Genomic DNA, 22,241 nt, shown 5'->3' with positions numbered 1-22,241 from the left:
TTTGTTTTCAACGTGTGGGATGACCGAATGGGAATTTTATTCTAATTTTAATTTTTTTATTAGTAAGAATATTTTAATAATTTTGTTTATTTCAATTTCTATATTTATCTTCAACTAAACAGGATAATGACATATAACTCATTAGACTTTATCTTTGAACGAAGAGTGTGCCAATAGTCAGACCATGGATTGAATACCAACACTTCAAGATAAAAAAACACCAACTATTTGCAACATAAGAGAAAATATTACGACGTAAACTCTGTTAAACTCTAAAGTGGTCATTAAAATTAGCCGCTTGCACCGAAAAAAATCACCGAAATTTTAATTGCGCTATAAAAATCTCCAAGATTAAAAAAATTGCACCTCGTGGTTCCTATCCCCTCTCTGTCGAATTACACATCATACCTTGAGTAACTTAACACATATCCTTACTTGTTAGATTAGACAAAACGACGTTACTTTAGTTTTGACAATAAATATTTGTTGAAATGATAATAATACAATTTTTTTAATCTTAAAGATATTTATAATGTAATTAAAATCTCAAAAACTTTTTCGGTACAAACAGACAATCTCAAAAACTACTTTGGACTTAATCCAAATGCTACATTGCAAACGTCGATAGGGTGAAAAAGGAGAAAGATTTATTGCACAATCAACTTACGTCTAACTTTTTCTTTTCTTTTTTATGGGATTGTATGCCGCTTGCTATTATTCTATTGCTTCTGCTATTACTTTCAGATTAAATACTACATGATGGTTTTCATAACAATATAAAACATCTATTAGCAAAAAGAATACACAATTCAAATTATTAAAATTTATAACACGAAGGATTAACAAATGTCAATAGCCAATGCAATGCACGGAGTCTCAGACAAATTGAGTAGGCTGGGAGAAAAATCTAAGCATAAATTTAAAATGAGGTTGACCAATACAATCAATCGTAGCTATCACTTACATACTCATTGTAAGTAGTTTGTACTACTCTTAACAGAATGAAAACCAATACTAACATACATATTTAGGAGAATAATTCTCATTACTGACTAAATAACTGAACCTCAATGTAAATATGTAATAATCTAACAATTATGCTTCCCCAAGTATAAACCAACACTGAATTTGAAACTATATGGTATAAGCAACTTTGTAGAATGGTCAATGGCATTCATCTAAAACTGTAGAACATTAAATGAAAAATGATGAACTAGGGGCCACCAAATTTACATGGCCATCCTCTAAGGAGATGAAGAGGATGGTACTGTCAGTGCGCATAACAGCTTTAGCAGGCATTTAACCTTCTTCTGACTCTGCAGATAATAATAGATATCATAACTAGAGCATTCTGGAAGATTCCAGGATTTTCATTCAGTGTGAAAGAACAAGAACAAAAACAAAATCAAGGGTTGAAAATACGCAAAGTCGACCCCAAAATTGACAATGCTCAAACTCAGCTTGATAATATTTAGCTCAACTCATGGTTTGACTGATTTATTATTGAGCTTAATCTTATTATGGAATCTTGATGCACAAGTAAAATTTCAAAGACCATTTGAACATTAACCCTTAGATATTAATTAAGCTTTTGGCTATAAGCACATACTTATTTTCAACATATTTATTCTACAAGACACATTATGCAAATAATTGAGATATTATATATTATTATTGATAATATATAATGATATAGGTGATATTATGCCAAGGTCTCAGGCATCTACATATCTATGTGAACCGATAAATGAATATACAACCCTGCTCATGGAACATAGCAAAGTTAAGTTTGACTCATTTAATAAATGAGCTCAAATTTTTAGCTCAAGCTCAGTAGCTCACGGGGTCAAGAGCTTAGCTTATAAAGTAACTAACAAATTGAGCTAAAAATAGCTCACATGCTATTAGGAACAAGGTAAACTACCGAAATTGCACCAAAAAACTCATATCACTATGAAAAATAACCAAATAAGATTTCTACGAATGACAAATAAGTCTCAGAAGATAAAAAACGTGACAAAATTAACAAAAATATCATATTTTTTTTACATAAACGATAAAGGAATTTTGTATTTAGCAAACAACTTGTACATTTTATTTTAAATTCAATCATTCACAAAAAACATCGAAATAATTCCTTGACAAATCACCAAATTTTAACTATGACAAAGTCTCATTTTTCTAATAATGCTTACAAAATATCGCATCGAAATCTAATATCTAAAGTATTTTATGAAAAAATATAACTAATATCCCGTTAGTTTTCTCACTTTTTAAATCTTTTGGAGCTTATTTGTTATCTTTCCAGGTTATTTTTATTAGCGGCATAAACTTTCGAGTACCATCTTCGTAGTTTATTTTTGGGAAAGTATGCAGATGTTAAACAAAAGGAGTTGTCGCCTTCTCTTCATGCAACAAGGAAATTAAATGAACAAGATATAGCAATAGTTTCAAATAGAACATTTGCTTCATACCATATATAGCTTCCATGTTATTTTCCTTGTAAACACCAAGAGGTGATCCATGGACAGAGAGAAGCATCTCGCCAGGTTTCGGCAGCCTAAGGGTTTTGGGTGTCATCCCAACAGACAAGCGCTGACTACTCACCTGCAAAAGGCAACAAAGCCAAATTAATCACAGCTGTTTAAAAAATAGCCTCAGCAATGAATACTAGAGTTCATAAAGTCATCCATAAAAAACAGAAGGTAAAAAATAAAGGGAGAAAATACGGACATTGGGAGTCTGAAGACCTTCTTGACTTGTGAGAGTCTGAGCTTCACATGGCTCCTCAAAAACCTATGTAACAGACATTCAATCAATTCATATTATCACAATACATTGCAATCACTAATTAGTTGTTATTTGCAAGATGTTTAAGTTAGTCATAATAGATTTAGCAGCGTATGAAAAGAAACTAGTAATAGGGGTAAGTTCTCTTCCATCTGTACATGAAACGATCCTAAATGAATAGCAACATTTCTCATTCAAATCAATTCATGGATGCTTCAGCACATGATGGAAATGAGAATGGAAGTGCTATATTAATGCTGCTCCTACACAGCTACCCCAATTTTATGTTGCATCAAGTCCAGCGTAAGTGACCCAAACAAGCCAGCTAAGGATAGGATGTTACAAAATACAATTAATCAAAGTGCACAGAGAAGATAGAGAACATACAAAGTCCTTAAAATGGAGATTTTCATCACCAAGAAATCCTGTTCTCCCTGCCAACAAAGAAGTAAACTAACAGGTATCAACTACAATCTATGCCAAAATGTATAAGAACTATAATATCTATAGTAAAATCGTTCAAAATTGAAGGAACTCAAACAATTTAAGGGGCATAGAACAATAGTATGTTTCATAACACACATTTCCATTTTTTTAATTCAATTTAAGAAACTTTAATTCAGATATGAAATGAGTTAAATCGAAAGAGAAAACTAAACACTACCAGTATTGCTAGAGTATTCAAAACCACCAAACTGAGGAACCGAAGGACATTCCGAAGGAAAAGCAATTGAAAGCCTCTGGAACAGAGAAGCGTGCAAATCTCTTCCTACACCACCACAGGTCGTGGACATTCTGCTCCCTCTCTCTTTCCACTTCACATCGAATTTCCCATTCCCTTCATCTTTCACAATTGAGAGATTCGGTAAGGTTTCTTCGAAGACCTGCAGCATTGGCTTCCGGAGCTGTTCCTCACTGAAACATGACCAAACCAAACGAAGTTCCATCAACAATCGCTCGATCTCAACATCACGAACCACCCTAATTGCACTGATTTGACGCTCCACTGCCACAAACACACAGGTAGAGTTTTAATGAAAATAAATAGTGAAAACTTTATGCTGATCAAGAAATTTGTTATTTGATTTTGCTGTACCTTCGATTTCAAGCTCCTTGAATTGAGGTTGCTGCGTTTGGGTTTTAAGTTCCTTCAATTGAGTTGATTGTTTGACCATTTTCTTCGCTCTATGCCTTGGAAATTTTGCCTTTAATATACTAAAAATAATATAGTAAGAAAAAAGGGCTACAAATCTACAAACTTGAAAAAGCCAAAAAACCAAGGTTCTGAAAACCGGTTCGAACTGTCCGGTCAAACCATGAACCGACGAGGTTTGCGGTTCAGTTAAAAACTATAACCACCAAATTTGAAAACCGCCGATGAACAGCCGAACCGGCCGGGAGCCGGTCAGTCGAACCGAACAGGGACTCGGCTGGTTTTCAAAAATTTCCCAAACGGCGCTGTTTTATTTCATACAAGGTTCTGAGAACCGGACCGGTCATCAAACCATTCTAGTTACTAGTTCACTGGTTTACTGGTCCAACCGGTGGTTCAACCGAAAAAATCATTTATGAATAGAATAATAAATAAATTATAAATAAACATCCTAAAATATAATTATAGTCTAATATAAATCTTAAAATATATTCGAAATTTAAAACACTACATAAAATATCATCAACCAAATTCACACGATCTTATCAAAATACAAACTCAAAAGTTAAATAATAAAAAAAAAAAAAACCTAAATATTAAATGCCAACATGGAGACGCCCTTAGTATATATTACATTATGGAGTACAAAAGAAATTTATAACAAATTGAAAACGAGAAAAACATTAAAAGTACTACTAAACAGATACAGTAAGCAATAATAATAATAATAATAATAGCAGAAAGAAATTGCTTAGGTTGTAAATACTAAATATACAAATCTAAAAAGCAAGCCTTATATCAAATGCATGGCTCTGGTTTCTCTCAAGTTGCCATGTATGTTAAATAAATGGTCCACACATGTGCACAGGAACTATTCAGCAGTGGCTGCAGCAAGTGTAAAAGCAGCAATTGTAAAAGCAATACCAAACCATTAGCAGATCAGCAAGAAAAATAGTGACCGAATTGAAGCTATATATCAATTAAATCCCAGAAAAGCAAAAGAAACATAGAAGTTATTAACAAAGGCAACTTCATCCGTGTTTTTGAACCTGTAAATGGACTGGAGCGAATTTGAAAGTAACAAAATCAAAATAGGAGGATTGGTAGGCAAGTTATTATTCACAGATGCATTGTTATCAGCAATTGCTTCTTGATTAATACTATCATTCATAACTGAAATTAACAAATCATACACAAAATTAAAAACAGCAGCAGTACAAATTATCATTCAGCAACAAACATTATTACATTACAAAACAGCAACAAGTAATCCCTAGTCACACTAAACCTGAAATTTCAACAGCAGCAAGTAATCCCTAATCACATTAAACCTGAAATTTCAACAAACATTACAAAACAGCAACAAGTAATCCCTAGTCACACTGAACCTGAAATTTCAACAGCAACAAGTATAGCAACAAGTAATCCCTAATCACATTGAACCTGAAATTTCAACAGCAGCAAGTAATCCCTAATCACACTAAACCTGAAATTTCAACAAACATTACAAAACAGCAACAAGTAATCCCTAATCACACTGAACCTGAAATTTCAACAGCAGCAAGTAATCCTAATCACACTAAACCTGAAATTTCAACAAACATTACAAAACAGCAACAAGTAATCCCTAAACAAAAATTTTAATAATGATTTGATTTTCATTTTTAGCAGCAGCAAGAAATTTTCAACAAAAATTTCAGGAAGTAAAGAAAGAGCAGCAGCACAAAATCAGCAAAAATTAGCAATTTCACAATTTCCCTTTAAAAATCAGCAAACAGAGGCAGGCTCTGGGGAGAGAAGACGGAGACACGAACAAGAACCGAAGAAGTGAAAGCAGTGACACTAACCTTCGACGGAGACACGGACGACGACGAGCGGCGCACGGCGAGCTGCTCCAAGCCAACAAAACAGAGCACGGAGGACGGACGGAGGACAGGGGGAAGAAGGACGCCGAGCTACAAGAGAGGGCTTGGCCACGGACGGCGCTGACAGCACGGACGGCGGCAGCACTGCGGCAGAAACGTTGTAGGGAGAACCTAGGGTTTTGATTTGGAGATTTAACTTTGCTTCAGAGTTCACTTCAGACTTCAGAGTGATTCCCGAATTGGTAGGGGATAGGGGGTGTTGGGGGAAGGGGGTGAGGCCGTAAGGGAGTAAAGGCAAGGCTAGGTTTTTTATTCCTTTCTTAAAAAAATCAAAACGGCGCCGTATAACTTCAAACGTTTTTTTTTTGTACGTCATATTACAGGCTGAGAATGATGCTATAGGCCAAGAACTACAGAAGCAACTCGAAGCTGGAGGTTATCTCCAATCTCAATCTTTTCATCCGAGTTTTCTGCTTATTTTCTATTCAGATCGTACTAAAATGTAAATTAATGTTGATTACTAAGATATGATTAGGAGAGATCTCTAGCTAGTAAAGTTGTTAACTAGAGGCCTTATTGAACAGCAACATTTTGGTCATACTCATATTTAGAAAAACTGTTTAATCTTGAATAGAAGTATCTAATAAGATGTTTTGAATGGTTAGCCATGTGTGCAATTTATATAACATAAGATTCTCCAAGTGCAACGATTTTGAATAATGAACTGGTTTCAAGCTACTTTAGCATTTTTTTTTCCTTGTTCTTTTGTTTATTCGGTAAACTTGCATTGCTCTATAATTTGATCAAGGTTGTTAACTAACATTCTTGCCTGTTTCTTGATTTCAGGAAAGGAATTAAATCAAATTCAGGATTTGTTTAAACGATAACTGTTTGAATTTGAAGAAACCTGAATGAAAAAACTGGAATGGTTCTATTGACAGGGGAGATTGGTACTTTGGTAGCCACTCTATCAAATTATTAGATTTATAATCTGATATGAATCATAATTAGATTCTTCATCTTGACGAGGCTGTTGTAGCCATTCTATCAAATTGACATTTAATTATACTGTGTTAGAAGTTGTCAATGTTAATATTATTATAGGAATTTGTTATGAGATGTGTTACAAAATTATACCGATCTCCCTTCTCTCTCTCCTCTCAATCGTCTTCTCCCTCTACCAGCTATTAAAATTCTTAAATAAGTTGGTAAAATAGTTACATTAACTGACTAATCAAGATTGAAAGACAATAATTCTCTCTAACAATCAGATTTATGGAGTTGTTTACTTCTATTAATATGAGACACATAAAAGTTTTGCTTAACAAAAACGTAGTATAGAGTTGTTCCACATTTTTCTTAATTGAAAATTAAATACAAACACTTTATTAATAAATTTTTCCAAACACACATTTATACTTGATTTTTTTAAGGAAAAAAAAAGAAAAAAAAAACTATGTGCCAATCAACATTTATTATCACAGAAAAATATTTCTAATTATTTATCATTTTTCTATCAAAAATCTTAAGATTAAGTCCTTTTCTGTGAAGTCTTATATAGTTATACTAAATTAGTATACGATAGAAATATATATATTTAACTACCATTTTCGTTTTCCTTTGAAAAATCCAAGGCAGGCAAAAAACCCAATATGACATCGAATAATTTGGAGCTTGAGCAAAACACTAATAAAAAATAACATTGCTATTATAGTATTGTTAGGTATATAAAATCCATGATAAAGTTTAGATCCTTCTTAAAATTTTCCTATGAAATTGGAGGATCTAAAATCCAACACCTTGAACTAAATGATATCAACACTTGTATGTATGATCTAATATGATTTCACTGTACAAGAAAAGTTCTCTACTTAGAAGATTTATTTCATTGCAACCTTGCAGAACAAATAATATGATGGCTTCATCTATCTAGCATTCAGAAGCATTCTTAGCACACTCTTCGTCTTTGGTCTTGCTAGCATCTGGTTTCTCACAGCTTGAGATGTTTTGCTAACATTGGAATCAAGAATGTAGTCTTTGTTCACCAAATTATGCAAAACCCACTTCACCAATTCGGTTCCCTCTGTCACCGCAGGCTTTCCACTTTCCAGTCAGCAGTTCAAGCAGGATGACCCCAAAGCTATATACATTCCCAGCCACTGTTACTGTCATTGTATATGCATACTCTGCCAACCAACCAACCAACAAACAAAGCAAGTTAAAGTACATGCATGAGTTGAATGCACTTTCAAGGTCCTGTGCACATCTAGTATTTGGTGAATTTACTCAAATTCTCTTTGAATTAGACATAAATATGGGAAAAATACATCTTTTATTCATTCTTACTTCACTTTATTTTATAGATATAGTGTATATCAATTATTGTTTTCAACAAATTTAACCAAAGGAAATGAGTGGTTGCCTTTTGTTATGCTTAGACATCTATGGCCCTGGCCTACTTATGAATGGCCATAAGCTTGCTTGAAAGACTTGTGTAACGAGAGAGTTACTAAACAAGATCATAGAGAGAGAAAGCACACTTATCATTCTTGCTTTGGTTTTTGCACCAGTTGAACTAAAACCCCTCCCTAAACAACTTCAAGGCCCACCTTCACAAACCTAACCAAAAACCACTCCTAATTTCTTTTCAATCTTTTAGAGTTCTGATTATCCAAGCCATGGATACAGATGAATTCAATTTCCCTAGAATCAGTGATACTCATGCACATGCCATTGATTCACCTCTTTTGTGGAATCTGTCACCAATAGCATCTCCTAATCCATACCAAAAAAACAAAGGAGAAGAAGATGGTGATTTCTTTGGAGCAAAACTGATATCTCAGGTTCAAAGGAAGAGCTTCTCATCAGTTGAGACCAGAATTCAACAACGAACTTTGTTGGATGATGATGATGAAGAGGAGAAAATAGACTTGTTGTGGGAGGATTTCAATGAGGAGTTGATGTGTTCTTCAACAACTGGTTCTTCTGCTACATCTTCTTCAAGAGAAGAAGTTGAATTCAGATGTGCTACTCCAGCTTCCTCAAGATTTGCCAATAATAATAATGATGCACTAGTTCCAGCAACTAAGAATATCAATAGGCCTAGCATGGTGGTGATTGTGAAGGTCTTGAAGAAGCTCTTCTCTGTTAACAACTATCAAAAGAAACCAAGAAGGAGAGTAAGATAATTATCCTTTTCCTGTGGTGATTTATGTCAATCAGGTATAAAATTGATCATTTATTCATGTATAACATTAGAAAGGCTTTTATTAGTCTTTGGTGAGGGGATTAATCCTTATCACTAGAGAGCTATGCCTCTCCAAATGCAATGTAAATATAAATTATAGAGAGAATTCTTGTCACATATGTTCCTATTGGTTCTGTTCTAATCTCTTTTAGCCAAGCCAATTAGATGAAGTTTTAGGCTTTTAAAGTGGCACTATAATCTTCTTGTTTTGGTAGAGGAAGGAAAATAAGCACAATAATGTAATTTCCATTATTCATTTTTTTATTATTATTATTATGATAAATCCTTCCCCCCTATCATTCCTTTCATTATTGTATGAATATGATAGCTGGAAACAGGACACTTTACCTGCTTATTGGACCAAGGCTTGTCCATGGGCTCTACATTTTGTTTTAATCCTATTTTGTATACTATATGCATCAAATTTGAGTACTTTAACCAAGTTGGGTTGGTCTAGTGGTTAGCTCACTAGTCCGCTTAAGCAAGTGTCGGGGGTTCGAATCCCGCCTTGTGCATGCAGCAACCCATTGGCCAGCGGCAAACCCTTAAATGGAGCTCAGTACCGCGACGGATTAGTCCTTGACCTGCCGGGTTGGGGGATACCGTGGGAAACCAAATTTGAGCACTTTACCTCCAAAATTGTATCAACTAATGCCAATTTCCACCCACAGTTGAGGATTTATATGAAGTGCTTTTACATAGTTGGTTTTCACTTTAATTGGATGCATGGACAGAGAAAGGTTTTTATATTAAAAGTAGATAGTTGTATAATTAAGCAAACAATGTTCTTAATCTGTGTAGGTTTCTTATATTTGTACGGTGCATGGAAATAGAGGGAATGAGACATTGTTATAGCCTGAAAGAATGTAATTATTTTGTATTTTCTTTTTCTTACTCAATTTGCTTGTCTGCTTTTGTTGTCTTTACATGTTAACCTCTCACTATAGTTGTTTTTTTCTTTTCTTTTTTAATTATAGAAATATGATTGTAATAATATCCAAATTATACCCAATAATTTTGGTTTCGAACAAATTAGTTTCTAATAAAATTTAAAAAATAAATTAGTTAACTCTATCTATTTTTCTCTTAAACGAAGTACTGGTTCTTTTGCCACTCAATGACTCGAATTAAAAGCAACAGGGTTAGGTTTCTGTTTCAACAAACAAGGTTATGAATATCAAGGTACTCCGATCATGAGAGAACGAGAAAGAGAGCAAGAGAGAGTGGGTTGGGGAAACACAAGTTAGGTAGGTCTAGGCAGTCATGATCCAAAGTCAAGGATCCAAGGATTTGGAACCGAGAAGAGTATGTCCGTTTGGAGAAGGAATCCTTTAGTATTTTTGTGGATGGGCTACCAGAAGATATATCGAAACGTGAATTGTTTGGCTTATTTTCATGGACAGGCGGATCATTGATATATATCTATCAAGGAATATGAGAAATGGTGCGGTATACCTTTTTGCGTTCGTACGATATACCACAAAGGGAGGAGCTTTGAAAGCAATTTCAGAAATGAATCGAATGCAATTGAGAGGTCAGGAAATTTTTGTGGGAGGGACGAGGTATAGAAGGGATACTGACCAGGGGAAGAAGGCGGTGGTTGTGGACACTACAATTTGGCGGACTGATGATGGAGTTGTGGAACGTCGAAAAACTAGTGCTCTGGGAGGGGAACAATTGGAAGAACGGAAAAACATGGACACTGGTAAAGATATGCATGGAAAGTGTGGGATGAAAAAGATAGACGTCTCGGTGGCACAGCCTAATTTGAGCTGGTTACAGAAGAGTGTTATCAATACCATGATGACAGACTTTGGTTTGTTGAACGCGATAGCTTGTAAGGAGTGGCCTCACGTGGTCAAGGTTTGTGAGATGGGGGCATACAATGATAGCATTTACAGTATGGAAGCGGCGCTCGTACTTAATGGGAACGGTCGGTTGAAGTTTTTCCATAGGGTGTGGAGGTAGGGAGGAGAATGACCGATGCGAAACTAGAAGGGTGTCGCTCGAGTGCTTCAGAGTACCGTTACATGCTTAGTCAGAAGCTGCGTTTCGTACAATCGATGAACAGTGGGGTAAGGTGGTGAATTGTGACGATGCAACAAAATCATGTCACTCCTTTAGTGTTGGACGAGTGCAGATTGACACATGCATGTTCGAGGTCATTATGAATGGATACACATTACTGTAAGGACGGTTGGATTCGATGTGTTCGTAAAGGAAGCGAGAACTGAAGTCGATGACTTACTGCCTTGTGTGATGAAGGATATGTTGGAAGGCACTGATGGGTTCTCTATGGGAGGAAAATGTGCTATGCGAGATCCTGAAAATCACCACGGTGGTAATAGCAGTAATATGCGGCTGTCGGAATGGGATGCAACAGCAGATTTGATGGTGACGACGGTTAGAGAGGAGGATCAACGACAAGAAAAAGTTGTAATTCAACATGAGGATTTGAATGAGTGGAGAGACAATTTTTTAAATTTGAAAATAGCAAGAACAACAGTTAGGTCAATCAATTCTGGTGTGTCGAGGGCTGATCAATCGTATTTTGCAGCAAGTAATGAAGATGCTAATTCGGATAGAACTGAATCCTAGGATTATGGTAGGACCGGGATGGTGGCTGGGGTGAAAATTAATAGCAATAGTAGGAGGGGCGGACGTGGGGCTGCTGATGCTAATTCTCTGTGGGCAACCGGAGTTTTAGTAGAAGACAGATTGGGAGTGGGTTTTGCAGCTGAGTACGATGCTTATGATGCTATTGAAGGAAGGCATTGGGGAGAAGGGTGTCATGCAGGAGTTCAGGCAAGGAATAATGGGGATGAACATTCGAAGAAAAATTGTCCAGGTTGTTGTTCAGAAAATATTGAATTGGCTAATGAGATAAAAGATGATGGCCAAGAGGTAGATGCGATACAAGGACGGCTTGATAGGGAGGATGGAGGGACTGGTGAGACTTGGAGGGTTGCAGAGGACTTGGAAGATGCAAGAATATCTGAAGACAGCGAAGCTGAGACTGAATCCTCTGAAACCAAATGGGATGATGAAATGCAGGAAAACAAGAAGGCATGGGAGTTGGCAGTGGAATCTGGAGCAGTTCAGTATAATGAGGAAGATGATATTATGGCTATACTCCAAGCACATAACGAGGCAATTGCGCAGAAGAAAAAGCAAGCTAAACAAAAGGAAAAGGCAAGAAGAAGTAGGCCGAAAAATCGCAAAAAGGTGTGTACAATTGGTTTAAAATGATTTTTAGTTCTTGGAATATTAGGGGTTTGGGGGGAGTTGAAAAATTGAGTATGGTGAAGAGTTTTAGGAGAAAATTTTAGTTGAATATGTTAGGTTTAATAGAGACAAAGAAAGAGGTAGTAACCAAATATGATGTAGTGCAACTGTGGGAAAATAATGTGGTAGGATGGGAGTACGTGGGGTTGGAAGGTGCTTCCGGTGAGCTGTTGTTGATGTGGGATGAAATGATTTTTCAGAGGAGCAACTATTATAAAGGGGAGAGATGGTTGTGTGCGGATGGCGTTGTGCTAAAAAATAATTTTAAGTGTACTTTCTGTTTAGTGTATGGTGTGCACCAAAGGGAAGAGAAGCTTGTCGTGTAGGAAGAGCTGAGCTTTTTATCTGGGCTTTGTCAAGTACCTTTTTGTTATTTGGGGGACTTTAACGAGGTTGTTCAAGTGGAAGAGAGGAAAGGAGCTACCACTTTGACAGTGACTGCAGCTGAGTTTAAATTTTGGATTCAAGATATGGAGCTTTTGGACCTTGCACTTGCTGATCATATGTTCACATGGTTTAGAGGTTAGTCGTGTAGCCGCATTGATAGAGTTCTGGTTAGTTTGGAGTAGTTGAAAGAGTTTCCTAAAATAAGGCTTAGAGAAGGTCCGAGAGGTTTATCAGACCACTGTCCATTGATTGTGGATATCACAAGATTGGGAGGGGGGCCGAGACCTTTTCGGAGTCTGGATGCTTGGTTTACTCATGAGGGTTTCTTGCGGATGGTGAAGGAGGAGTGGAGGAATTTGGGTGACGTACAATTCATTGACAAGCTGAAGGCTTTGACGGTCCTGCTGGGTAAATGGCATAAAGAGAATTTTAGGGACATGGATATGAAAATTATGAAGTTTGAAGAAGAGATAAAGAAAGTAGATGATATGGTTAGCAATGGGGTTGTTGATGGAACTGTGGAAGCAAGAAGGAGGGCGTTGGTGAGCTCTTGTAAGAAATAGTATATCAGAAAAGAATTACATTGGAAGCAGATATCGCGATCCAGGTATGCCAAGGATATGAATAAGAACACTCGCTATTTTCACAATCTAGCCTCAGCTCGAAGGAGAAACAATCGGATTGAGTCCTTACTTATTCATGGGAGGATAGTAAGAAATCAAGCAAGGATTAAAGTTGCTATCAGAGACTTTTATAAGAATTTATATCATCAGGAGACCTCATCGGTGATAGGGTTCCACGATGGACTAGTTAACCGGATAACGGAGGAGGAGGCAGCAGAGTTGGAATGGATGCCGTCTAATGAGGAAATTAAGGATGCAGTTTGCGATTGTGAGTCAACTAAGGCACCGGGCAATGATTGGTATAATATGAGTTTCATTAAGAAGTGTAAAGTGTTGGGAGGATGTTGGTGGGGAGTTCACTGCAGCCGTGATAGGATTTTTTCAGTCAGCTGTTTTACCCAGGAATGCGAATGTTACTTAGGTGGCTCTGGCGCCAAAGTTTGTCGGAGCTAAAGAAATCAAGAACCTTAGGCCAATTAGTATGGTGGTATGTGTTTATAAGGTTATATCAAAGATCCTGGTTCGGAGGATGCGAATGATAATGCTTGGGTTGGTAGGAGAAATACAGAGTGCGTTTGTGCATGGTAGGAAGATACATGATGGGGCTTTGATTGCATATGAAACTGTGCAGTGGCTGAAGTTGAGGAAAAAGAGCTCCGCAATTATTAAACTAGACTTCCAAAAGGCTTATGATCGAGTCAAGTGGAGTTTTGTGGATATTGTTTTGCAGAAGATGGGGTTTGGCCGTAGATGGAGGGAGTGGATAAAGGAGTGTGTGTGTTCTGCGTCTATGTCAGTCCTAATAAATGGATCTCCCTCTAAGCCCTTCAAAATGGAAAGGGGTCTACGACAAGGGGATCTTCTTTCTCCCTTTCTATTTGTGCTTGTTGTGGATGTTCTACATAGGATAATTAGACAGGCGGTGTGGAATGGACGTATTACTCCGTTGTTGGTTGGAAGGGATAACATTGAGTTGTCACATTTACAGTTTACGGATGACACTATACTTTTTTGCCCTTCTGAAGAAGAGACGATCAGAAAATATTAGTGGTTGCTACGCTGCTTTGAGATGATGTCAGAGTTGAGTGTCAATTTTGACAAGTCTAGCTTGATCCCGGTTAATTGTGAGAAAAGTTGGGCACGACAGATGTGTCGATTGTTGGGGTGTAAAGAGGCATATTTACCTGTCAGATATCTTGGCATTTCTTTGGGGGCGAATCCGAGGCTGGTCAAGACATGGAAACCAGTGATTGATAAAGTAGAGAAAAAGCTAAGTCTATGGAAAGCAAAGTCTCTAAATAAAGCGGGTATGCTGGTTCTCATTAAATCTGTTCTTAATAGCCTGCCTATTTACTATCTCAGCTTGTACAAAATGTCGAAGGCAGTAGCAGACAAAATAATATCCTTATAGAGATGCTTTTTGTGGAGTAAGGAGGATGGGAGGGACAGGATGCCTGTAGTGAAATGGAAAGTTGTACAGGCCCCCAAAAAGGCAGGAGGTTTGGGAGTTAGTGACGCGGTTATTCGGAATACAACGCTCCTGTTCAAGTGGTGGTGGAGATCTTCGAAAGAGGATTGTCCACTTTGGAAGAAAATTGTATGTTCCTGTAATAACATGAATCCTTCTGAGATGATTTGTGATCAGCTTGTACTTACAAGAGGGGGTCCTTGGAAGGATATTTGTCAACTACAAATCAGGGAGCCACAAGTGAGAGAGAAGATGATTAGAGGCTTGGCTATGGAACTAGGGGATGATAGGATAATTCGCTTTTGGGAGGATAGCTGGTTACCTTGTAGTGTTCTGAAAGTTATTTTTTCAAGACTTTTCTCGGTCTCAAATCTTCAAGGATCTGTCATAGGGGGATTGTGGGTTCTGGGATGGGCTAGAGTGGATTTGGAATTTCCAGTGACGACGAGAGTTATTTCAATGGGAGCTAGAACTAGTAAACCAGCTTCATGCGGTTCTGCAATCAGTGAAACTGACAACTGAGAGAGAGGACAGAGTGATTTGGAAATTTGATAAAAAGGGTGTTTATTCTACTAACTCATTTGTACAGGTATTGCAGGCAGAGGTACTTCTCTCGGATATCACAAGCTATAGCTTCACTAGTACTATTTGGAGAGGATTCGTCCCACCAAGGGTTGAGTTGTTTACTTGATTTGCACTGGTTGGTAGGGTGAATATAAGGGAACGACGGTGTAGATTAGGTGTTATTGGCCAAAATGATAACATGTGTGTTTTATGTCATAAATATGTTGAAACTGCTTTTCACTTGTTCATTGGTTGTGAGCTCACTTGGCAGGTGTGGTGTGCTTGGTTGTTCGCTCTTGGAAGGATATGGAATATTCCAGGTACGCTCAAGCAACACTATGAAAGTTGGATGGATATATCAGTGAGAAAGATGGAACAGAAGCAGTGGTTGGTTGGTTTTTTTGCGGTCATCTGGATAATTTGGCTAGAAAGAAATGATATAATCTTCAAAAATCAAGGTTCAAGTGTGGTGGATATTATTAACAGATCTTTTACAAGTTACGATGAGTGGATTGGTAGTGAACTCTGTGGTTGATGGTAATGTCGAAGATGTCTAGAGGTTGTTATTTTTAACATTAAGAGGTTTTGTTTCTTTTTTTTTTTGTTTTACCTTGTTGTGTTGAGTTTTTTTATTTCAAAAAAAAAAATTTACAAATATCAAAAGTTTAAAATGATAATGGCTAACACATTCTCTCATATGTGAGGGTTGGAATAGGTTCAAAAACAAAAAGGAATGTTGCATAACAAATATTTATTTATAAAATATAAATGAAGAGAAAGTTATAAGTAAACAAAAGGAGTCATACTAAGAAATATTTCAAGTGGACTGGGAGTATCGGTGCTCCAGTTGTTTTAACCGTTGATTTGAATTATAAAAAATATATATAATATATATTAATTAAAATCAATAGTTAAAACAACTGGTGCACCAGTATTTTCCGGTATACTTAAAATGTTTTCCATACTATATGACGTTCTAAATGATAAATAGAACATGTATGTGATCCTTGTATTTAAAATTCTCTGACTCCGAAAAAAGAAAGAGTAGGGCAAACAACTTGGTAAGTGGTGAATCCAGAGTCTTTGCATAGCTTCCCACATTCCTTCTCTGTTCTCTCCTTCCCTCCAACATGAAGGAACATTAAATTGTCAACTATATAAATATGATACATAAATAATAAAATAATAATTTATAAAATAAAAAATAAAATTTATAATTAAATAATATATAAAATATTAATTTATAATTAAAATTAAATAAAAATTATTTAATAATTATTAAAAAATTTAAAAAATATATTTTATTACAAAACTCATAAAAATTAATTATACTAAAAAACAAATGAAAATTAAAATATAATATTTTAATTATCTAAAATTAAATTTATTTAAAAATAATTTTTTAAATTTTAAATCAAACATAAAAATATAATATTTTTATCATAAAATTTTTAAAAATTATTTATAATCTTTCCATCCACACACACTCTTAATATTACGGTACTTGGAGAGGATAATTTTAAGGCAGCGTCCAGTACCTCCTCCAACATCAACCTGCATTGACACTCCTTCAAATCCATCATATGCTTCCAAATATTTCTTCGTATGTTTGGCAGAGATTCCTGTCATTGCTTTGTTGAAAGTGTGACTAGTTCTGCATCCTTCTCCATGTACTCCCACACCGACATCCCATTAGCCTTCTTGAACACCTCTATTCCTCCATCAACAATCGCATCCTTAATGTTTACCCTAATTAATTATAATTCAAGAATATATTAATGCAGCTCAATCAGATTAATTAATTATTGGAGGTATCAGAATTTATTATTTTTTGCCATCACTTAGTTATCAATTCAATTTTTTTAGTTTAATTTTTTTAATCTAGTAATCCATCGACATATTTTATCTCATATTTTTTAACATTGATGATTATCTGATAGCCAAAAACAATAAATTCTGACGACCCTCTAAAATTAATTAATTACTCACTCATCAAACCCTTGTTAGAGCTGGGTGGCAGTTGAGATTTGAGAAAAAAGCTAGATTATGACTGATTTTTGAGAAAATATTTAGCAGCATGTGAGAGACTATAAAGCCTCTCAACCTTGCCGCCAACGCCATGGTCGACGACGACACTCGAATTGAGAAGTGAGAATCTGGCAAGCACACGAAGCATTTTGTCCAGCCTGTTGTAGAGTTGAGGGTGCTGTGAAGGAAGAGTATGCACCGTTGGTGGCTAACTCAGACAATATCTGAAAGAGGTTGAGTTCAACAGCAGCATTCAATATGAAAGGGAACACTTGAAAAGTTGACAACAACATCGCATACATGCATGCATCGTCGTCATCATATCCTTCTTCCTTTCTTGCCGATGAACTCATCATTTGTTGCTAACGGTGCAGCTTTAATTTCATCTTTATTGATTTAATGATAAAACTACTAGATATGTATGAGAGAGAGAGAGAGAGAAGTGTATTTGTAATGAAAAAAAAAAGTATAATCTGTGGGTAATTTCATGGAACTAATTCAATTTTTATGTGTATGAGTTAGTTTAAATATTTTGAGGTTAAAATGTAAACATTTAAATTTATTTTATAATAAAAAATAATAATTTATTCTAAAAATTTGGAATTGTAAAAGGGGTAGGTTTTTCCGGTGAGGAAGTATGAAGAGCTCATGGAATATTTATATAATGTGTATAATGGAGGTTTAGGGATGTCCGATTCAGTATCAGAGATATAACCATTAGTGTTACATTTTTTCTATCAGCTTAAACTTTTGGGATGAGTGGTGGTTTCATAACATGATATTAGAGTTTTAGATTCGAAAGGTTAAGAGTTTAATCTTTGGTAAATCCTGGTAAACCCCAAAAAATCAACTTAAGCTTTTTGGATAAGTGATTTCATGACATGAGATATTTATTATCCCTGGTACCCGATGGTTAATATTCATTTTTTAACTTATAATCCATTGTATACATTGTACAAATATTCCATTGGTTCCTAACGGAATTCTTCTTCGTTTGCAACTTGCTCAAACCATTAAAATATAATCTGTCCAGAGTCCACAGCTCCACATAAGGGGCGTCTTTTCTTCGTTTTTTTTTTTTTTTGGCACATGTCATGTTCAAAATTGCTAAACATCTTCCTTTTTTAAATTATTTAGAACTAAACATAAAAGTTAATACAATACATGAGTATTTATAATTCTTTTAGCAATATATGAAGTTCATTGGCTAAATAATGTGTGACTTGAATTTTTTAAATAATGTGTCGCAAACTAATAAAAAATTATAAATGTACTATAAGCTTAACTTTTGTGCATATTTCATAAGTTTTATATATATTTCAGAATATATATCTTTTCACGATGCAAAGTTCCGGCGCCGGGGGAAGGGGAAAAAAATGAAAAGACGGGACGGGAGAATGATTCAGTGATATCAATGTATATCAATCTAGCTTAGCTTGTGAAGGTGGGAAGTATGACAACTCATCATCAAACAGAAAATTATTGAACAAAAAGAAATGTCAAGAATAAGTGAATAACACATACAATCATATTTAGTTTTCTATTTCAAAATCAAAACAAAACTGAATACAATGCTATAAGGGAATCACAGATACAGGGGGAATTTTTCACATGTATCAGCACACTGGATTAGTGATGGCAATATCAAGAACAGAAGCTAGCACCATTTGGTGTTGAAGTACTGCTGCTTCTCTAGCCTTTCTGCGTTCGCGCCTCATCCTGAAATACTCCCTCTTCCTTGCTCTATAGCTGTTGGGGTTCTCAGGTTGCACTTCTCGTGGGTAAACACTCACCTGAAGTAGAAGAAATCATAATAATTAAGCTTCAATTTGTACTCTCTATAATTTTTCTAAGTAACATAAGGTGTAAAAAGCTTCACTTAACCTTTTTCCTGTCAGGCCCAAATTTCTCAAATTTCACAACTCCATCAATCAAGGAAAAGATGGTATAGTCTTTGCCAAGCCCCACATTCTTTCCTGCATGAAACTAAAAGTATTGTCCAAAACAAAATCAAAACTTAGATGACCCTGTATGGTCTTTTTTTTTCCTTCTTCTTCGAAGTGATAGTATGCTACACATTTTATATTACTCGTAAATTTCTAAATGCCAAAAACGTGGTAATGGTCAAATTTTTATATATAATCAAGCTTCAAAGTTTAAGGAAGCATGATTTTGCAGTGGTAAGCAAGCTATAGTACTACCTATTCACTTGAAACTTGAAAGGTTCTGTATAAAATACAAATGTTTATGTAAGGAAGAAAGCAAACAATCAAACATAGCAAAAAAATGAAACATAATAAACACTATTCGAACCCCTCAGTCAGCTTAGGCAATAGAACAAATAGATAGAGTGCATATTCAAAAAACAGAGAATGAAAATTGGAATCAATAGTACCTTAGTACCACGTTGGCGAACGATGATGGAACCGGGTTTGGCGACTTGATCACCGTAGATCTTGACGCCGAGGCGTTGGCCGGGGGAATCACGGCCGTTCTTGGTGCTGCCAGCTCCCTTCTTGTGGGCGTTCTGGATGGTGAGAGGGAGAGGAGGCCGAATCTGAATGTGTGTGCGAGGGAGAGATACAAAGGAGGGAAGCTGCGAAGCAGAAGCATAGGAAGAAGAAGACGACGACAGAGAAAGGCCTTTGAATGCTGTTGCCAGGTTGAAACTCACCGCCATCGTTCAGCCACAGGTTCTCTTCTCTGTTCTCACCACACTGTATTATTACCTCACAAGTCACACACAATTTAAGCCAAGAAGAAGATAAGGAAAAGTTAAAATTACATCAAAGTCCATTCACGTTTGCTAAAATGACCAAAAAAATTATAAATAAAACTGTAATCAAACTTAAAACATTCATATATTTCTAACTATCAAGAAAATATAATATATAAGTATTTTTGTTAAAGCATGTAATTTTTTAAATTATGTATTTTTCAAAATATATAAGTAATATAATTTGATACAGTGTACACGCTAATATATCCGTTACATTTATATTTTATGATTTAATATTTTTTTAAATATTGGATCAGGAGGAGGTATAATTCTCAAAAATTGTAAATCAGCATTCTGGTGACGGGGATGATTATAGGGGCAAGTTGGAGCTACAATTATAAATTTGGGGTTCTAATTGAGGCAAACAAAATTGTAGGGTCATTTTGAGTATCGGACTAAATTTTAGGGGCCAAATTGAGATTTAACTCTTTGTTTTTATTGCACAATAATTTTTAGTTTTAAATATTCAAAACATGTTAGATTTGGACTTAACTAAGTGTATTCGTATTTCGCAGCTCTTCTCTATTCAATAAGCAACACTTTCTCTACTTTTGAGTTCAAATATAAAAAATTAGCTAGGTATTTTTTATTTATGTAATTTAGTATTATTTTACATTTTACATTTTATTGTTTATCTAATTTAATTTTTTATATCATAAAAAATATTAGAATATTCAATAAGTATTGATATTATTATATTTGTATAAATTGATAAAAAAATTTAATAAATATTATAAATTTTATTATTTGTCATTCTAACTTCTTTTTTACCTATTTTACAGGATATATATTCAAATTTTTATATAAAATAATCATGAAAAATAAAAAAATTGATGCATTTTTTAAGAGGAAGGCTAATATTTAAGAAGGAAAACATATAACTTTTATAATATCAACACCTGTAGATGGTTTTTCTACTTTAATGAATCACGAAAAAAGTGAGATACAACCTCCAAAAGTTCAAATAATTGCATCTGATGAGTTTGACCTTAATTCTTTGGAACAAGACCCTGGAAAACGGCTTTAAATTTGACAATATCACCCAAATCAGAGAGATGAGGTTAGACGAGCTTATCTTAAACGGAGTCCATATCAAAAGCATCTTGACAATTATCTTCTATCTGGCCCCCCAAAATTTTGTTTCAAGCTCCGCCCACTGGTTATACTCAAACTTTAATTTAGCTCTTAAAATTTCAATTTCTTTAATTTAGTCCCTAAATTTTTTAAATTTTAATCACGTTAGTCTCTACGGTGATTTCTGTCACAGAGTCAATTGAAAAGTTTAGAGACTAAATTGAGACAATTAAAATTTCAATAACTAAATTAAGGTTCGAGTGTAACTTTAGGGACCAAAATGAGTATTTTCTCTAAAATATCACTCACAGATTATACTTTTTGAATTTTTTTTTTGACAAAACATCATTCATGAATTATATTTTTTCATACATGTAAAATACATCAATTAAAAAAAACTGTGAAAAACACTAAATAACCTCCAATAAGAAAGAAAAACTTAAATAGTGTCACTCCGAAACCTGAAATAATGTACCTAACTTATTAAGGGTTTGAAGCCAAATTTGGTAGACCTATTTTTCCAGGAATTTTATGATTCATATACTCATATTCTCTCATTTTCTTTGTTATCAACTTATCATTCATTATTTCATCGTTTTGGATTATACACCAAACTTAAAAATGATCTGAATCACTTGAATATCACATTTATTTAATTTATTAATAACTATCTTAAGAATAATAAAGTAATTGTTAAACCTTTTAACACATCTAATATATTAAAAATGTATTAGAATTAAAAAAATATTTTTAATAAAATATTTTCTATTATTTCCTTAACTAGTTGTTAGTCAAACCTTTTAATTTAAGAATTTGACTAAAGACTAAAGAGTACGTTAAATTATATATTAACTATTTTTTATTTTTCTAATGCATAATCTATAAAAAAATTCTAAAAATAAAGTAATATTTATTTTATATTTTCTATAAAATAAAAAATGGTTCTTTACATTTAATACAGTTTTTGCTTTTGTAATC

At 34.8% G+C, this 22,241-nt stretch overlaps 4 protein-coding genes across 5 annotated transcripts; 1 reads left to right on the top strand and 3 right to left on the bottom strand.

Moving 5' to 3' along the window:
* Positions 1-890: 890 nt before the first annotated feature.
* Positions 891-6,775, bottom strand: LOC107620976 (uncharacterized). Of its 2 annotated transcripts, none has more exons than XM_021113843.2 (7): positions 5,791-6,775; positions 3,887-4,005; positions 3,455-3,796; positions 3,178-3,224; positions 2,734-2,796; positions 2,475-2,607; positions 891-1,316 (listed from the first exon to the last, which is right to left on the bottom strand). In XM_021113843.2, the coding sequence occupies exons 2-7, from the start codon at positions 3,963-3,965 to the stop codon at positions 1,300-1,302; spliced, it is 681 nt and encodes a 226-aa protein (XP_020969502.1). In that variant the 5' UTR covers positions 3,966-4,005; positions 5,791-6,775; the 3' UTR covers positions 891-1,299. The 2 variants fall into 2 exon arrangements, with proteins under 2 accessions (XP_020969502.1, XP_016178529.1); XM_016323043.3 differs by having other exon boundaries at positions 3,887-3,995; positions 5,791-6,773.
* A 1,711-nt stretch (positions 6,776-8,486) lies between these two features.
* On the top strand, positions 8,487-8,996 carry LOC107621823 (uncharacterized). Its single transcript, XM_088491163.1, has one exon. The coding sequence runs from the start codon at positions 8,487-8,489 to the stop codon at positions 8,994-8,996; it is 510 nt and encodes a 169-aa protein (XP_088347289.1).
* Positions 8,997-17,007: 8,011 nt separating this feature from the next.
* On the bottom strand, positions 17,008-17,763 carry LOC148581483 (uncharacterized). Its single transcript, XM_088492388.1, has 2 exons — positions 17,552-17,763; positions 17,008-17,131 (listed from the first exon to the last, which is right to left on the bottom strand). Exons 1-2 carry the CDS (start codon positions 17,761-17,763, stop codon positions 17,008-17,010), a joined length of 336 nt encoding a protein of 111 aa, XP_088348514.1.
* A 1,111-nt stretch (positions 17,764-18,874) lies between these two features.
* On the bottom strand, positions 18,875-20,154 carry LOC107624390 (large ribosomal subunit protein bL27c-like). Its single transcript, XM_016326888.3, has 3 exons — positions 19,806-20,154; positions 19,295-19,396; positions 18,875-19,203 (listed from the first exon to the last, which is right to left on the bottom strand). Exons 1-3 carry the CDS (start codon positions 20,088-20,090, stop codon positions 19,027-19,029), a joined length of 564 nt encoding a protein of 187 aa, XP_016182374.1. The 5' UTR covers positions 20,091-20,154; the 3' UTR covers positions 18,875-19,026.
* Between the last annotated feature and the right edge of the window lie 2,087 nt (positions 20,155-22,241).

The sequence above is a fragment of the Arachis ipaensis genome, chromosome B10 (assembly GCF_059453495.1).
Source record: "Arachis ipaensis isolate K30076 ecotype BB chromosome B10, ASM5945349v1, whole genome shotgun sequence".
NCBI classification, from domain to species: Eukaryota; Viridiplantae; Streptophyta; class Magnoliopsida; order Fabales; family Fabaceae; genus Arachis; species Arachis ipaensis.
The sequence above is the reverse complement of the archived record's forward strand: the minus strand, read 5'-3'. Positions and strand labels throughout refer to the sequence as shown.

What these genes read in the sequence shown, in the direction of transcription:
- LOC107620976 (XM_021113843.2), bottom strand. Translation starts at nt 3,965, where the DNA reads ATGGTCAAACAATCAACTCAATTGAAGGAACTTAAAACCCAAACGCAG. An exon ending in CAAGGAGCTTGAAATCGAAG is followed by an intron (nt 3,797 to 3,886) that starts GTACAGCAAAAT and finishes TGTTTGTGGCAG; the next exon opens with TGGAGCGTCAAATCAGTGCA. An exon ending in TGAATACTCTAGCAATACTG is followed by an intron (nt 3,225 to 3,454) that starts GTAGTGTTTAGT and finishes CTTTGTTGGCAG; the next exon opens with GGAGAACAGGATTTCTTGGT.
- LOC148581483 (XM_088492388.1), bottom strand. Translation starts at nt 17,763, where the DNA reads ATGAGTTCATCGGCAAGAAAGGAAGAAGGATATGATGACGACGATGCA. An exon ending in CAGGCTGGACAAAATGCTTC is followed by an intron (nt 17,132 to 17,551) that starts GTGTGCTTGCCA and finishes ATAATTAATTAG; the next exon opens with GGTAAACATTAAGGATGCGA.
- LOC107621823 (XM_088491163.1), top strand. Translation starts at nt 8,487, where the DNA reads ATGGATACAGATGAATTCAATTTCCCTAGAATCAGTGATACTCATGCA.
- LOC107624390 (XM_016326888.3), bottom strand. Translation starts at nt 20,090, where the DNA reads ATGGCGGTGAGTTTCAACCTGGCAACAGCATTCAAAGGCCTTTCTCTG. An exon ending in TTCGCCAACGTGGTACTAAG is followed by an intron (nt 19,397 to 19,805) that starts GTACTATTGATT and finishes CAATACTTTTAG; the next exon opens with TTTCATGCAGGAAAGAATGT. An exon ending in TTGGGCCTGACAGGAAAAAG is followed by an intron (nt 19,204 to 19,294) that starts GTTAAGTGAAGC and finishes CTTCTACTTCAG; the next exon opens with GTGAGTGTTTACCCACGAGA.